The sequence below is a fragment of the Protopterus annectens genome, chromosome 10.part0 (genome assembly GCF_019279795.1).
Source record: "Protopterus annectens isolate FY-2018-M chromosome 10.part0, PAN1.0, whole genome shotgun sequence".
Taxonomy (NCBI): domain Eukaryota; kingdom Metazoa; phylum Chordata; order Ceratodontiformes; family Protopteridae; genus Protopterus; species Protopterus annectens.
Genome location: NC_056744.1, coordinates 1689193555 through 1689210676, shown reverse-complemented (window position 1 = coordinate 1689210676; position 17122 = coordinate 1689193555). Strand labels below are relative to the sequence as shown.

At 39.6% G+C, this 17122-nt stretch overlaps 2 protein-coding genes across 2 annotated transcripts in view; both read right to left on the bottom strand.

Moving 5' to 3' along the window:
• LOC122814430 (zinc finger imprinted 2-like) overlaps positions 1–17122 on the bottom strand; it is a 1129715-nt gene that overhangs the window by 1015365 nt on the left and 97228 nt on the right. The gene's annotated exons all lie outside the window — the stretch shown is intronic.
• Positions 1–17122, bottom strand: part of LOC122813903 (zinc finger protein 436-like) — a 923997-nt gene that overhangs the window by 872432 nt on the left and 34443 nt on the right. Inside the window, exon 2 of the mRNA XM_044086450.1 lies at positions 14666–14761. Coding sequence (XP_043942385.1) covers positions 14666–14761 — 96 coding nt within the window. The remainder of the gene's footprint in view (positions 1–14665; positions 14762–17122) is intronic.

Here is a 17122-nt window from a genome sequence, read left to right as displayed (position 1 = left end):
CCCATGCATCCACTCTGGTACGTATCAGCTTTTTAAATTACTCTGTAAAGCCTTCTTCTCCCTTAGATAAGTTGTTCTGAAATGTCAGTGTTTCCCTAAATCTGGCAGAGCCAATGGGTGCAAAATTCCAAAGGCACAAGATTAGAGCTTCGATCTGGGTTTGATTGTATATCCTTGTCCATCCTTGTCCAAGTAAGCATGGTCTGTTATAATGTACAGCTCATCTACTAAATTCTTACCAAGTAAGCATGGTCTGTTATAATGTACAGCTCATCTACTAAATTCTTACCAAGTAAGCATGGTCTGTTATAATGTACAGCTCATCTACTAAATTCTTACCAAGTAAGCATGGTCTGTTATAATGTACAGCTCATCTACTAAATTCTTACCAAGTAAGCATGGCCTGTTATAATGTACAGCTCATCTACTAAATTCTTACCAAGTAAGCATGGTCTGTTATAATGTACAGCTCATCTACTAAATTCTTACCAAGTAAGCATGGTCTGTTATAATGTACAGCTCATCTACTAAATTCTTACCAAGTAAGCATGGTCTGTTATAATGTACAGCTCATCTACTAAATTCTTACCAAGTAAGCATGGTCTGTTATAATGTACAGCTCATCTACTAAATTCTTACCAAGTAAGCATGGTCTGTTATAATGTACAGCTCATCTACTAAATTCTTACCAAGTAAGCATGGTCTGTTATAATGTACAGCTCATCTACTAAATTCTTACCAAGTAAGCATGGTCTGTTATAATGTACAGCTCATCTACTAAATTCTTACCAAGTAAGCATGGTCTGTTATAATGTACAGCTCATCTACTAAATTCTTACCAAGTAAGCATGGTCTGTTATAATGTACAGCTCATCTACTAAATTCTTACCAAGTAAGCATGGTCTGTTATAATGTACAGCTCATCTACTAAATTGCACCAAGTAAGCATGGTCTGTTATAATGTACAGCTCATCTACTAAATTCTTACCAAGTAAGCATGGTCTGTTATAATGTACAGCTCATCTACTAAATTCTTACCAAGTAAGCATGGTCTGTTATAATGTACAGCTCATCTACTAAATTCTTACAACTGTTCTTGCACTCACCCAACTTAACCTACCTGTCCTCTTTCCTAATCCCCTCCTTTCAAATAGTGTTTCACTCCATCTCTTATCCTCCATTGTACCCTAAAATTTATTATACTAAAATATCTTGTCCTCTTGAACTGTTGCATTTTCCCCCTTTTTGACCTACCTCCTACTTCACAATTGCTAGTAACTATATTTTGGACTAGTTACTTTCTAGAAACTGCACTGTAATTATTGTTGTATTTTTAGTGTACTCTCCTACTATGACGATTTTAGGATGAAACTGTTAATTAATTACTGTCAAACTGTTAGCACCATTTTACTTAATGTACTAATTTCATATTATTTGTAATTATATTTTGGAGCTTTTCTCCTATGGTCTCCACTGAAAATGGGCATCTGCCCAGTCGGACTAACCTGGTTAACAAATGTCAAATAAAATAAAAACAAATAGATACTGCAGAAATTAATTTAAATTTATGACAATAATAGGTACACAGCTGAAACTCAGATTTAATATTGGACATATCAGTAAGGCTCATAATTGGCCTTGGGATACAATTTCACAAATATTTCTAGGCACAGAATTATAATAAGCCCTTCTGTCACTTCTTACTTCCAGAATATCCATTACTTAACTGCAATCATCTAGAAATATAGTCAGACCTTAACAAAATGCTATCAATCCTCTCAGCTTTTGATGTCATTCTATCTGTGAAGCACATGGCAGCAAATAAACATTATAAAGCAGTAAGTTATATTGCCCAATAAAACATTTAAATTCAGCATAACAGCCATAATCATCAAGTAACATACCCTTTATCTCCATAAACTAAGAACAATCAACAAAACCTCATAAGTCTCATAACCTCTTATTGACTTGGTGTGTTCCTGCCCACCTAAATCTTCCTCCTGTAATGCTGAAACTCAGGGCTTCAATTTCGTAAATAATCAATGACTCAAGTTTAGAGCTCTAGTACACTTTCAAGAGAGGACTATCCCATATGTGCATGTACTTATTTATTGCCACTTGTTTGTGCACCGAGAATGTCCACCAGACCATAAATAGCCCATTTTCAGTGGAAGCCTGGGGGGGGGGGCTTCACACAATGCAGAACATTTGACAGTATTAACAGTGAGAAAAATTACAAATTTACAAAACAAACTCCAAAAGTAAAAAGCGTTGACAGACACAGGACAAAGGTAAAACCAGGATTTATTCCAGACATGAATCACTCCAAAATTCCACCACAAGTGAGCGCTTTCATCTCCTAACATCGGAGATTTCTTCAGACTGGTGGTGAAGCAAAAGCAATACACTTATATATCATTCTAAAATCAATTAAAACATCAAGTGAAACATAACTAACCCATAAATTGGAATTAGTTAATTAAAAAGACAAGAATACTAAAGCTAATGCCCTTTCTTTTTAGATACATAATGAATTCTTCTCTATTGTTTAGTTCAGGGTAAAAACATGCATTTAATCTGACTTGCCAGCAGTACTCAAGCCTGGTTTTACCTTTGTGCTGTGTCTATCAACGCTTTTTACTTTTGGAGTTTGTTTTGCGATTTAGCGTTCTTTTTGGCTGCTTTTGTGGATTTGAAATTTACAAAACATGCAACATTACACAAACAATTTAAGCAATTCAAGAGAAATAAAATAAATGCACATGAAAAATACTGGAAATTCATTCCTGAGATTACAGAAAGTTAAAACAGAAAAAAAAGAATGAAAAGGAAATAATAAGCAGGATTTACATTATAATTGTGGTTAGGTGGTCTGTAGAGACTTAATAAAAGGTAATAATAAGCAGGATTTACATTATAATTGTGATTAGGTGGTCTGAAGAGACTTAATAAAAGGTAATAATAAGCAGGATTTACATTATAATTGTGGTTAGGTGGTCTGAAGAGACTTAATAAAAGGTAATAATAAGCAGGATTTACATTATAATTGTGGTTAGGTGGTCTGAAGAGACTTAATAAAAGGTAATAATAAGCAGGATTTACATTATAATTGTGGTTAGGTGGTCTGAAGAGACTTAACAGGGATGCTGGGATTGGATTATGGAAAATGTCAGTCAGGTTATGAAGGGAGGAGGTTTAGTACATGCACAGATCCAGTTAGTAGGGAGGTGTTCATGCGGAGAAGTTCTGAAAGAAGTATGACCGAGTGGTCAGAGTTATTAATGGAAGGGCATTCCAGGCTCTGGCTGTAACACAAGAGTAAAGTACCTGACCTGCAGGTAGGGTATGACTGTGAGTGGTAGGAGTTAGTAATGGAAGGGCATTCCAGGCTCTGGCTATAACACGGGAAGGGCATTCCAGGCTCTGGCTGTAACACAAGAGTAAAGTACCTGACCTGCAGGTAGGGTATGACTGTGAGTGGTAGGAGTTAGTAATGGAAGGGCATTCCAGGCTCTGGCTATAACACAAGAGTAAAGTACCTGACCTGCAGGTAGGGTAAGACTGTGAGTGGTAGGAGTTACTAATGGAAGGGCATTCCAGACTCTGGCTGTAACAGAAGAATAAAGTACCTGACCTGCAGGTAGGGTATGACTGTGAGTGGTAAGAGTGGTAGGAGTTACTAATGGAAGGGCATTCCAGGCTCTGGCTATAACACAAGAGTAAAGTACCTGACCTGCAGGTAGGTTAGGCCAGTGGACTTGCAGGAGGTGGTAATTTCAAATCTAAGAGACCTATTAGGAACATAGTGGGTAAATAAAGAGGTTAGGCCAGGCAATCTGAGGGTTTGATAATTAGTTTTATGGGTTGTAGTCAGTTGCAGATAGGTGAGACAGGGTGGGAGTTCAAGCTACTTTAGAGAGTGTAGAGATGTGCAGTGGTGGCTGGATTGTCTAGAAGTTGCAGCAAATTTGGCAATCTTATTATAACATATTTTGAGTTTTGTTTTCAGGGGGGACAGCAGATAAGTAAGTAGGGGTGCACCGTAGGTAAGAGAGTGAAGCAGATAAGTGGTAGCAAGTAGTTGTTTCCTGGGAGAAAGAAAATGTTTATGCCTGTAGAGAATACTTAGACTATGATGTGTTTTATTGACGTTATGTTTTACATGCAGGTCGAATTTTAGGATTTAATCAATTAATTATTCCTAACAGTTTAGTGTGGCAATCTATTTCAGGTTTAGTGTTTCTCTGGGAAAACATTGTGAACAGATTTTTTATGGAAGTATTTTTCTTGGGTGCAACTAACACAAGTTTGGTTTTGTTGGGGTTGAGAGAGATGTGGCTGTTGTACAACCATGTCTCTATGGCAGTAAATGCTGACTGAGTGATTTGTTGCAAATTGGGTGTAGTTTTACCAGGGAATATAATGGTGGAGTCATCCGCATGTTAATAAAAATACTAAACAGGAGTGGCCCTAATACAGAGCCTTGGGGACCACAGGTAGAGATATGAAGATATGGCGATATGGAATTTTGCTATCTAACTGCCTGTTGTTTGTCAGATAAGTAACTGGAAAACCAGCGGAGAGAGGAGGTAGCTAGTAAAGTGTTTGAGAGATGAAATAGAAGTGAGTGCGATACCATGTCAAAGGCTTTAGATAAGTCTAGAAATGGGGTAGATATAATGTTTTCCTGAGTCTCTGGCCTTACTGACTGCACCCAAGAAGGATATTAATGTGGTTGTAGTGTTATGAACTGGTTTGAATCCATGCTGGGGTGGAGATAGGATTTGGTTCTTGAGGAGGAAATGCAGACGTTGCATGTGTACACATTTTTCAGGAAACGTAGAGACTGGGGATAATATACCTATAGGCTGGCAGTTTGAGACATCATTCGAGCTGCCACCCTTATGGAAAGGTACAATAAAGCTTTTTTCCAATGTTTTTGGACATATGACTCTTGGATGGACCGGATGATTTGTACACTGCAAATATACAGAGGTGAGTATATATTTTTTGGTTACAGAGTTTGTTAATTGTTGCTTAGATCTCTGTTGAAATGGTTTTCCCCACCCCACCCCTATTTTCTGCCGTGTCTTCAGTTGGTACAACTGGTTTTTACAGCTTGTGTGTTTGTTATCTAACTCAAGGATCACATGCAGAAAATTTCACCTGTTAGTAACAGCCTGCATTTAATTGCTGGAACCTGTGTTCTGAGAGACTGCCTTCCAGACTATCTGCAAATACACAGAGCCGAGTATATTTTTTGAGTTATAGAGTTTGTTAATTGTTGCTTAGATCTCTGTTGAAACTGTTGTCTCCCTGTTCTGAAAGACTGATCTGCAAATATACATAGCTGAGTATATTTTTTTGGTTTTAGAGTTTGTACCGTTAGTTGTTGCTTAGATCTCTGTTGAAACTGTTTTGTCCCACCCACCCGCTCTATTTTTGGCTTATAGTTTAAATTTGGTGGCTTTTGCAGTTGCCCGCCCCACTGCAGATTTGATCTGGGACACTCCCCGTCCCATCTCTTTACCGCATTCTACCTAATAAACTCTTTTTGCACTTGCTTTTAGTTCTTTTTAATTTAATTGCATTTTTTAAACTGTGTTTGGTCAAATATTGCTACATACTCAAGTGTGCTAGCTTGCACTGCATGTGAATTGTTTTTACTACTTTTCTGTAAAAAAAAAAAAAAAAAAAAAAACTGTAAGCCTGTTTCCTACCTTTCTTGTAACTAGCGTTCCAGATACAGATTTGCTGTATCCAGGACCAGGACTGTATGTAAGCTTCTGAGCCCCCCAAGCCTTTCTGTGTTGGAGGGAAGCCTTCTAGCTTATCAGTGGGAGTGGTAAGCACTAGGTAACCTGTCTACCACATAAGGAGTGGTTCTGGCCCAGAAATTGCAGTTATTGGCCATTTGGGCAATCTCTTCCATCTCTCTCAACTTTCTGATTTGAAAGCCTGCATTTGCACTTGTTTCTGTCGTCTACTGCAGATACAGATTCTTAGTTTTAGCACTTACATTTGCTTATTCATGCTCAGCACGTGTTCAGAACTTGTAAGCACTAAATAAGCTACTAATGACTACAGCACTCAATCTTCATCATTACATAGAGGAAAACAGTTTTTGTACTTACTTTTCTCACTGGCTTAGAGAAAAACAGCTCTTGTACTCACTTTCCTCACTTATCTAGAGGAAAATATTTTTTTTATTCAGGCATGTCCAAAGGTCAGATCCCAATGTTCTCTCATGTCTATCTGATGAATCTGGTCATCTTGAGGCAATGCAGAAATTGCCTCATATACACAGACAACCCTCTCCTCCTACCACCCAACACTACAACCTGTGAGAGATGCACTTATCTAGCCAAACTGGAGGTAAAGCTCTCTCCAACCAAGACTGCACTTGACAGTCATGAGGAGAAGGTAAACATTTGCACCACACCACACTCATCACATAGTCTTACTAAATCTACACATAGTAACACAAAAACATTTGGAGGCTCTCAATAATAATATGTCTAAGCAACAGAGGCCTCCAAAGCAGAAACGCAAGAAACCTCCATCCCCCAACACAACCCAAATGACACATAGCCCACAGACTCAGTGTGCCACTCAACCACAGCCAATAAGGCAAAACAACTTACCCAACACACTAGTCATAGGTGACTCTTTGCCACTCAACCACAGCCAATAAGGCAAAACAACTTACCCAACACACTAGTCATAGGTGACTCTGTAGTCAGGCACACTGATGTCCTACTCACCGGGCCAAACAAGGAGAAGGTTAGTGTAAGCTGCCTGTCAGGTGCCAGGATCCGTCACATAATCCACGCACTCAGGTCACTCCACAACAAGTACAAATATGACTCTCATTGTCCATGTTGGTGTGAATGACCTGAGATGCACCTTCCTGGACTACATGAAAAGAGACATGGAAGAGCTCTCTGATCTTGTAGCCCAGGCAGGTATGACCCTAGCCCTGAGTAGCATTCTGCCATCGCCTCGAATGATACCGCAGGACAAGGACAAAATGATTGACTTCAACAATTGGCTAAGCTTCTGGTGTCATTCTAAGGGGATCCAGTATCTGTTTTCTTGGGATGACATGGTCGACAGACCACAATGCTTTGCCACAGATGACCTGCACCTGTTGCCCCTGGGATTCCAGATACTGGCTAAGGCTCTTGCTGCCCCTATAGTGCTTTTTTTAGGCAAGGTTCAAATAAATTCACCACCTTAACAGGCAAGCAAAAACTGAGGGTAATGCTACTCGATGCTAAAAGTCTAAAGCTCAAAATGCACTCACTCGAGGCACTCCTTAAAATGAAGAACACAGATATCTGTGCAGTGACTGAGACCTGGTTCAAGGCTCCAGAGAGCACCCCTGCACTACCAGGCTATAACTCATACCACACTTTTCGGCCATGAAACCTGGACCAAAACACCAAAGGCAGAAGTGTGTCCATATTCATTAAGGATATCCACACATCCAGGCTACTTGCTCAGCATTATGCATACATGGTTATCCAAGTGCAAATAACTCTTGACAAAACTGCAATCCAAATTGTAGCTTGCTACAGATCCCCCACCATGCCCCAGGATTCCCACTCCTCTTTTCTTGATGTACTGGAAAATATTAGGGTTCAACCAAACACCCTAATAATGGGCGATTTCAACTACCCCACCATTAACTGGAAAACTACTCATGTACCAACTCCTTCTCTCAACGCTTTCTGGAATTCATAAACTCCAATGCCCTGGATCAACTTAACCACACCCCCACCAGGGGCAACAATATCCAAGACCTAGTCATTACCAACATGAGTGACCGGTGTTCCACACCTGAAGTCAACTCCACGTTGGTCCGATCCGACCATAAGCTAATCATCCTAGATATCCACATCCCACCCCCACCCCCCATTAAGGAAACCACGGCAAGAAATTTCTCCAAAGCCAACTTCATGCTTCTTAAGACAGAAGTGGTGAACTTCGTGACACCCATGCAGATGGACAATAGAGTTACAACTGCTGAATCCTACAAAAATGCACTCTAAGCACTTACACGAGTGCATGGATTGTGCTATCCAAAACAGAATTAAGATGCTATCCTCCAAAAAAAGGAAACCAATCTGGTGGTCCCCCTGCCATAAACAAACTGTACAACAGAAGGAAGAAACTGTTGCAAAAGAGAGTAAAATCCCATGAGTGGGGGAGCTCCCTGGTCAGCCTCAGTAAGAAGCTGAGATCCCTTATACGATCCTCCAAAGATAGCTATGAAAACAAAATTGCCACTGATTCTAAGGACAACCACAAAGCATTCTATAGCTATGTCAAGAATCTCGATGGCAACACAAGTGTTTAAGCATAAAGCCATGAAAATTACAGAACCAACTGATATTGCCAACATCCTGGCAGATAGGTTCAGTGCTATTTACCCCCCTCTCACCCACTAAAGGGTCCATATCTATACAGGAAGAATGCAGAGTCCCTGTAATCACAACTACACAGGTAAAAGCTGCACTCTCTAAAGCCATAAACATAGCATCTATGGGACTGAAAAACATCCCAGGCTGTGTTTTACATGAACTTCAGAACGAACTGGCTCCCCACTTAAGCACCATGTTCAATAATAGACTCGCATCAGGCTTTGTGCCCACTGAATGGCGCACAGCAACAGTTATCCCACTCCACAAAGGGGGAGCCACCACTGATCCAGAGAACTATCTACCTATTAGCCTGACAAGCCTGGTCTGCAAGGCCAAGGAACGTATCATCATGGAACTCATAAACAAAAACATTGGTAACCTCCAAACTCTGGATCCCACCCAGTTCGGGTTTGTGAAAGGCAGATCATGCCTCATGAACCTACTTGACTTCTTTGAGGCAGTCAACAAAGCCGTAGATGAGGGTAAGATGGTTCACACAGCCTACAGTGACCTTGCCAAGGCTTTAGACACCATCCCCCATTCTGGAATTATAGCTAAACTCACTAAACTAGGTATAAATCCCTACATCACAAGATGGGTTGCCAACTGGCTCACTGACAGAACCCACACTGTAAAACTTGCAGACTCCATATCTGACCTCAAAGCAGTGACAAGTGGAGTACCACAGGGTTCCGTCGTGGGACCTCTCCTGTTTGGTATCTACTTCTCTGAAGTACAGGCCAACACAGAAGGCCTCTGGCTAATGAAGTTCGCAGATGACTGCAAACTAGGAGCCATAGTCAAGTCCCCAAATGATGTGGACATCCTACAGAAGGGGCCCTGCTGAGACAGATGCCTGGTGTCAGAGCCATGGCCTCAAGCTCAATGCCAAAATGTGCAGTGTCATCCCCTTTGATAAAAACTCTGTACCCATGAACTACCACACAGGCAGCAATCTACTTAACACCGAATGTGTGATAAGAGACCTTGGGACCCAGGTGGACAGTAGTCTCTCCTTTGACAGTCACATCGCCACAGTAGTAAGGAAGTCCCTGTACGTGGCAAACCTCATCATAAAAAAGTGTTCTCATCCAGGAAAAAAAAAAAAAAGAGGTCATTGTTCCCCTCTACTCGACACTCATTAGACCCATTATAGAGTACAACGCCCCTTTTGGAATGTACCTCACAAGACATCTGCAGCAGCTGGAAACGCCAGAGAAGTACCTCACAAAGAAGATTACTGACCTCAAACAAAATACCCTACAGTAACAAAAACAAAGCAACAGTCCTTAGAGGTAAAAATAAATAGATAAACCAAGGTTGGAATGAACAGCCATTTATTCACATACACATAAACGCCAAATGTTTGAAAAATAAGCATTTTCGTCTCCCATGGACTTCATCAGATAGAATACCCTACAGTGACTGCCTCAAAAAACTCCAGCTTTACTCCATAGCATATCGCCTACTCCGAGGTGATCTCTGCCTAACATAAAGCTATGTCAAACCCAGAGCTGTTGGACATGCTACACCTAAAAAAATCCCATGCTCTAGGGACCAAAACCTTGTCACCACAATAAACAGGACATGCTGGAGGGATAGATTCCTGCCCCAGAGACTTCCCATACTCTGAAATAGGCTACCCATTTATGTCAAGCAAAGTTCTTCATTAGCACTCTTCAAGAAAAATCTTGATAAGTGGATGGGAAATAGGAAATACACCCCGGAGATCACTTCTGTGTCTCTGCTCGACAGTGGCACAGGAAAATAACTTTCTTGGGTGGCGTAAGCCAGGGAATCCTGTTGGCTAGGCTTACGTAGGCCCTTGGGCAGACAGCTTCGTACCTACCTATGAACACTAACAGGGTAGGTAATGGCTTCTGCAGCGAGTTTTAGATATTCAGTGGGGAGTTTGTCTGGTGTGTTAGAGCTGAGTTTTAGCTTGCGGAGTAAACTTTTTATAGTGGAAGTTGGCATTCTAGTAAATGAGAAAGTGGGTAAAGCATTCATTGCTGATTCGTCGATGGGTAACGTAGTAGAGGACTGGGATTGAGAGAGGTGGGGTAGTGTGGTTGATCCAGTACAATCTGTGTTGGAGTGCAGTTGTAGAAAGTTAGCAGTAATGATAATTACGGAATTTATGAAGTGTGAGTTGGAGACTATTTATACGGGTACTGTGTCTGGGTGTGGACATGGGTTACTTTCTGTACCAGGGTTGAGAAGTGATCCTATAGATTACCAGAATTTTTGAAATTTTGGTTATGATTTGTTTAAATACTCTTTCTTGTTTTTGGATACTGGCTTTTTTTTTTACTAGTTTATGGAGCTGTTTGAATCTCAAAAGGTCTGAAGGTCATGGAGTTTTTCCACAGTTTCCAAGTTTTATCTCTAGATAGCATCAGTGATTTAATAGATTTGGTTAGCCATGAGGCAGAGTTAGATTTCATCCTTTTTATCCTATGGGGGTGCAAGACTTTCTAATATCTCTAGAAAGGTTGTGTTGAAGTGCTCCAATGCATCATCCAGAGGAAGACATTTTAAACTAGACCAATTCATATGTTTTAGTATGCTGGTGAATGTCTGTGAGTTAAAATGTTTTAGATTCCTAACATATTTACAACTATGCTGTAGGTGAAGGGAGGGTGTTGATCAGTGAGCAAAGGCTGAGAGGTGGTTACTTAAAGCATTTGACAGAGTACTAGCACAGGAGAATTGGGTAAGGTCAGAAACCAATATCCAGCCAAGGATGGATCCCTCCATGCTTCTGCTATTATATCTTGTTGGAGAACCGATAAGTTGAGTGAACTGAAACAGGTTTATACCAGAGGATGGAAATTTAGATCAAAGATTTAGCCAATTTATGTTTAAAATGAAACCATCGTTCTGGGTGATGTAATGTTGTTTGAGAACCAGGATAGTATTTCTCCCAGTGTTGGTATGTTACTGCATATGGGTATGTTACTGGGGAATATAAAGGGATAGGATACATGGGTTTTTTGACATTCAGTTTTAGGAAGGACGTCAGAATTAGCATTATAGAATTGCAGGCTGATATCCCAGTATGAAAATATATTACTGTTATTAGAGTAAAGGACTGCTCCTCCTCCTCCATTTTGTGGGGTCTATCAGTCCTTATTGTACTGTGGCCTGGACGTAGGATTTCTGAAGCTTTTATATTTGGTTTAAGCCAGGTCTCTGTGGTGGCAATGATGTCAGGTTTATTGAGAGCTATCCAGGCATGAAGGTCTGCAGTTTTGTGGTGAATCCTTTGTAAGCTTAGTGTTACTATATGTAGGGATTTAGAGGAATTAAGAGAGTTGGATGTCACAGGAAGGGTAGAAGGGTGAGACCAGGGTTGGGGTGTATATCTCCACAGAGGGATAAGGTTGAGAATACTGAAGAGTGGGGTGATGGGTTTTGTATTCTTGTTGAACTGCCAATGTTGTATACAGAAAGTGGGGAGAGTTTGTTGAAGAAATATAAAGAACAGAATTTCTAGTAAGAAAATTTTTTACTTTGGAAAAGAGTATTGGAAATATTTGCATGAGGTAGGGTGATATTTCTGAATAGCTTTCAGATGGCACTAAGAGGAGGATGGTTACAGATGTTGGCTTAGTGTTAACAACATAGAGGTGAGTATAGAAAGATGCAGTAGAACTACAAGTAGTGCAGCACGAGGAAGGAAAATTAAATGTTAGTAAGAGTGAGACATTATGAAGGGTGCTACAAATTACCGGTTGTTAGCTGTGTAATATGATTAGTATGGCATGATTGGCTTGCTTGGAGTACAGGTTGGGATAGAGCTGAGCTAGCACAATGTGATTGGATTGTTTGAAGTGATGGGTGGAGTTGGAGTTTCATTATAGGTAAAGTGGGCATGGATGGGATTTGGGGGTAGGGTAGGGGAGCAGAACGGACCTGAGAGGAGCGAGCAGAACCTGGGCACACATAGTGCCAAAAAAAAAAAAAAAAAAAAAATCACTTAAATTGAGCCAAGTAACAAAATTCACACACTTTCTGCTGAGACCAAGAATTACAGTGATACACAACAACAAACCGTATTGTAACTATTCATATAACAACAAGCAGGGGATATTTCTGCACCATTACATTGCAGGCAGTTCACTGTTCTATCCTCAGTGTATTGAAAACAAGCTTGCCAATCAGAAGTGTATAATTTCTAGATGTGCACCTTCAAGATATCCTAGCACAATACTGCTGCACAAGAACAGGGCTACGGTTTTAAATATGTATAAATCAAGCCTGTTTCAGTTATCTTTTCTTATACAAGAGCAGACTCTTGTTAGGATAATCATAGCAAAAAAATAATTACACAGTATTACTGAGCAAAACCCTTAGCACTTACATGGCGAGCACACCATGCTGAGGGACCGTGAGTTGCTACTACCTAGCAAAATTTTTGAAAACGGTGCCCACTACACTCACAGCCTAAATAAACTTACTCCAGGTATTAGGGGAGGGGGGAGAAGGGCTAAATAGGTAGTCTGCTAAGAACCGATTGCTACAAGATGGTAGAAGAGAACCTGACTATTCTTTTAAGAAATAAAAAGTGGGTAAAAGGCTTTTGATAACTATATAAAGTGATTGAAATAATTGTATTGAGCAATTTGAATCTATTAAAATATAAAGTGATAGATTCAAATTGCTCAATACAATTATTTCAATTAAAAATGTCAAAGTATACCAGGATGGTGTACAAAGAATATACACTTTGTACAGAAGAAATAACCTTTTATTTTAAATGTTTGGAAAAATAACAATAATATATGAAAAACTGTTACTTGGTACGTTCAATTCAATTTTTCTTGATCCTTCTGGCTTAATGAGCTTGCGTTTGTCACATTCGGAGACGAATTCCTAGAAGAGATACTGTCAGGGTGGATACCAGCATGATATGGAGATTCGTATTCAAAAAAGTAAATGAATACTTGGAGAGACCTCTTGGTATCTGTCCTTTCATAAGTTAAGGCCATAAGTTAACACCACAGGTCATTTTTTACTGGAGAGCTACCAAAACAAACATACTTTGTTCAGACTATGGGTTCTGCAGGAACAGAGTTCAGGAAAATGACCATACTTGTTATACCTTATTCGGAGATCCACTATCATATTCAGTACTGCAGAAACCCTGTTTTGGCAACCAACAAAAACAAATTCTGTCTGAAATGTCAATCACACACACACACACACACACACACACACACACACACACACACACACACACAAAACACACACACAACTATGTGCAATCTGGAGTTTGCAACTGAAATACTTGCATGTCTTTTAAATGAAGGAAAAATCCCTGTTGGACAAAACAAGAACATGTGGACTTGCAAAGAATGCACATACAGTGAAACCAAGCTAGTGGTATAAGCACTTTGTGGTAGGATCACTAACCTTTGTGCCACAACAACCACTGTATCAGACTTATACACTCAACTAAAATTAACCATGGAAATGTTTTGTGTTATTTTACACATTTCTAATAGTCTTATTCACTGTGCTTAAATGACTGACTTTATTTAAAATAAATAAATAAATAAATAATTCCCTAGTTAATTTATCACTTCTTGTTCAAATCACATCCACACAAATAGATCAGGTGTAAGGATTAAATAAACCTTAAGTAGTTATTTTGAATAACTAACATACATGAATCTGTCATTCCACAGAAAAGCTTTTGTTTGAATGCTGCTGTTTGCTCCAGTTATTATCACTGAAAACAACTTTTGGCTCCCTTTGCAGATGCACTGCTTCCCCCACTACTGTAGGGCATTCAAGTTGGTATATAAAAGATGAGGGTGTTGAAGTCTAGCCCACATGGCGAGGATGGAAAGAGGCTTGTGCCCCTGAAAAAGATAAATAAATAGTGCTCACTGAAAGTTGTTTTTTGGCTTTTTTTTCTTTTTCGACCAATCATATTTGAGTAAAAGATATTCAGTCGGTCAACATGATTCATTCAACATTATAACCTCCTGATATATTCGGCTTTTGAAATTACTCATTTCTTTATCATTGCCACAAATCTTAAAAATATACTACAACAAAACCAACAGATCTTCACATACTCTAATTACATACAGTTAATAACGTATGCCATGAAATTATTTGTAAAGTAATGCAATGCAGACCTGCAAAGCACAATGTCTTTCCTGCAGTTTTGTTGCAGATCACTTGTACTGAAAACATTCAGAACAAACCATAATCAATTTACTTACTTCTGTCAACAGGAATTCTGTCTCAGTCTTGGTTTGTAAATCTTTAAGATCTCTGACTTTTAGTTCCAGGGATGACAGTGATGTTTTCAGTTTGTCCTGTAGATTTTAACAAATTAAAATAAATACGTAAATAAACAAGAGCAGAAAAATAGAATAATCACTTTACATATGGAGTGGGGGCACAAAATACACAGTTGTGTATTAAATCCTGAAAACCAACTTTACATATGGGGTGGGGGGCAGAAAATACACAGTTGTGTATTAAATCCTGAAAACCAGCACACTGTGGCAGGGGAGCAATAAAAAAACATTTCAGGATTACCATTTTTTTTTCTTTTGGTTTTGTAGTTGTCTTTTAAAAACTTTATTTGGAAAGAGGAGTGCAACTGACAAATAGACAGTGGTGTTTATGTTAAGAACCACAACTTATGGACAAGAGCAACTGGTATTTACTTTATGAACAATATTATACAACACATAATGAACACATCCTATAATCTAAAGTTCAAAGTTCTGAAGAGGGATAAACCCTGAAATTGGAAGTGATCTTTATAATATAACTACAACAAGAGAGGACAAAAACTAAGAAGTAAAACTGTGGATAACAACCTCCTGTGTCATCTAGCCACAAACAGAATAGGGTAACAGTTGAGGGGCTCATGGCCTCTGACTTGCTCATTTCCCTACCAAGCAGGATAAGCTACGTTTTTTAACACTAAGGCATCCTACAGCACCCATTACTACCTAGTATTAATTCATGACTATATTTTAACGCTAAGGCACCCTACATCACACGGTACTACCTCGTATTAATTTATGACTGACCTGTGGATTCTGAATTGCACTATTTTTATTTTTACTCTACGGTGACCTCAGTGGAACTGCTCAGGCATCCACACTTGGTTGTGTAAAAAAAAAAATCATTTATTTTATGTCTGAGCTGCCAATGTACCAAACTCAAATTCTACCTCTGTGATCACGAATAACAACAAAACTATAAAAATACACATATAGACACATATCTACATTACTGCAATCACTTAGCCATGTCACTTACTGCCTTCCACACCCTTAGCCCCATTTCACCAGTGTGCCCACCGTTGATACCTCTCAATCTGTCTCTCCTCACCAGTGCAATATGACACCTGTGCTCTACCCTCACTGATGTGTTTCATGGGTAGGTAATGTCTGCTGCACTGTACAGAATAATCTAGGTACAGTACTGCACACATCAGTTTTAGGCCTTGTTGAGTCTATTCTGGCCCATAGTTGTGGACCAGACACCAAATGTTTGCCAGTGCTACTATGTATTGCACCTGCCTCAGCCTCGCACAATCTTCTGCGGTTGTCAGTTTTTCCAACAGTTCATCAACCTGCACTTCCTCTACCACTAACTATGGTCAAGCTGGACCTCCAGTTGTAATCCCCTGCTTTAACTGTCTGTATAATACCACACTTTGTAACACTGTGCAGACAGCAAATATCTTGTTGCAGTTCCCAAGGCATACTGCAGTGCGCTACTAACAGAATCTCGGAAGTGAACCTTCAATAATTTGAACATACACTTAATGATGTTAGTGTATGTGACACCGTAGAGTTCTATGGAGTCTCAGCCATGCTCTGTAGACTGATTGCTGGTGTCATAAAGCATGGCTGTAGGTGCATTCAGCATCATTAATACAATGTTTATGAGGGAAATCATCCCCACATACAGTTAGTATTTGACATATTCTAGATGTGGGAATTGTGAGAACTGTCTGGATGGCACTCAACACATTCTATAAATACACCCTGAATATTGAATAACACCTGGCAATTAATGGAGTGGAAACCCTTCAGATTGACACACAGTTGTCATGTAGATTAAGTGGAGCTTTAGTGGTGATGTGGGTACAATCCGTCCCCGAACTTTAAGGTAATGAGTTATTTCAAAGAATGTCTGCTTAGTGGTTCTTCTCTCCTCATCATTCTGTGGGAACCACATACGCCCCTCCTCATGCTGTGGTATAACATCAATGAACCAATAATTGTCAGGGAGATGCCTGTGATATTCTCCCTGTATCCCATGATGGCCACTGAAAGGCCCAGTAACAAGGATAGACAAAGTTACCCACAGGAAATGGTATTCAGCACAACCAGTGGGATTCCATGTAACAAAGGCACGTCTACAAGCTCTAACATGGTGTCTCTGTCCGCAACACATCTTTTGATTATGTCTTAGAGTGGCGGTGATGGTCTGTTAGGAATGGTCAGATCAGTTTGTGATATGGGGGGCAATGAGCCATACCATTGATTACACTGGCTATAAGAATATGGTGCTACTTCTATCATTTTAGCATGATCAGTCTGTGTTCACCAAGAAATGATGGCATACAAATTTGCAAACTAATACACCATGTTGAGCAAGTTTTATACATTTCTAAATCACTCCATCATGTTGTTCATTCTCATTTGCAT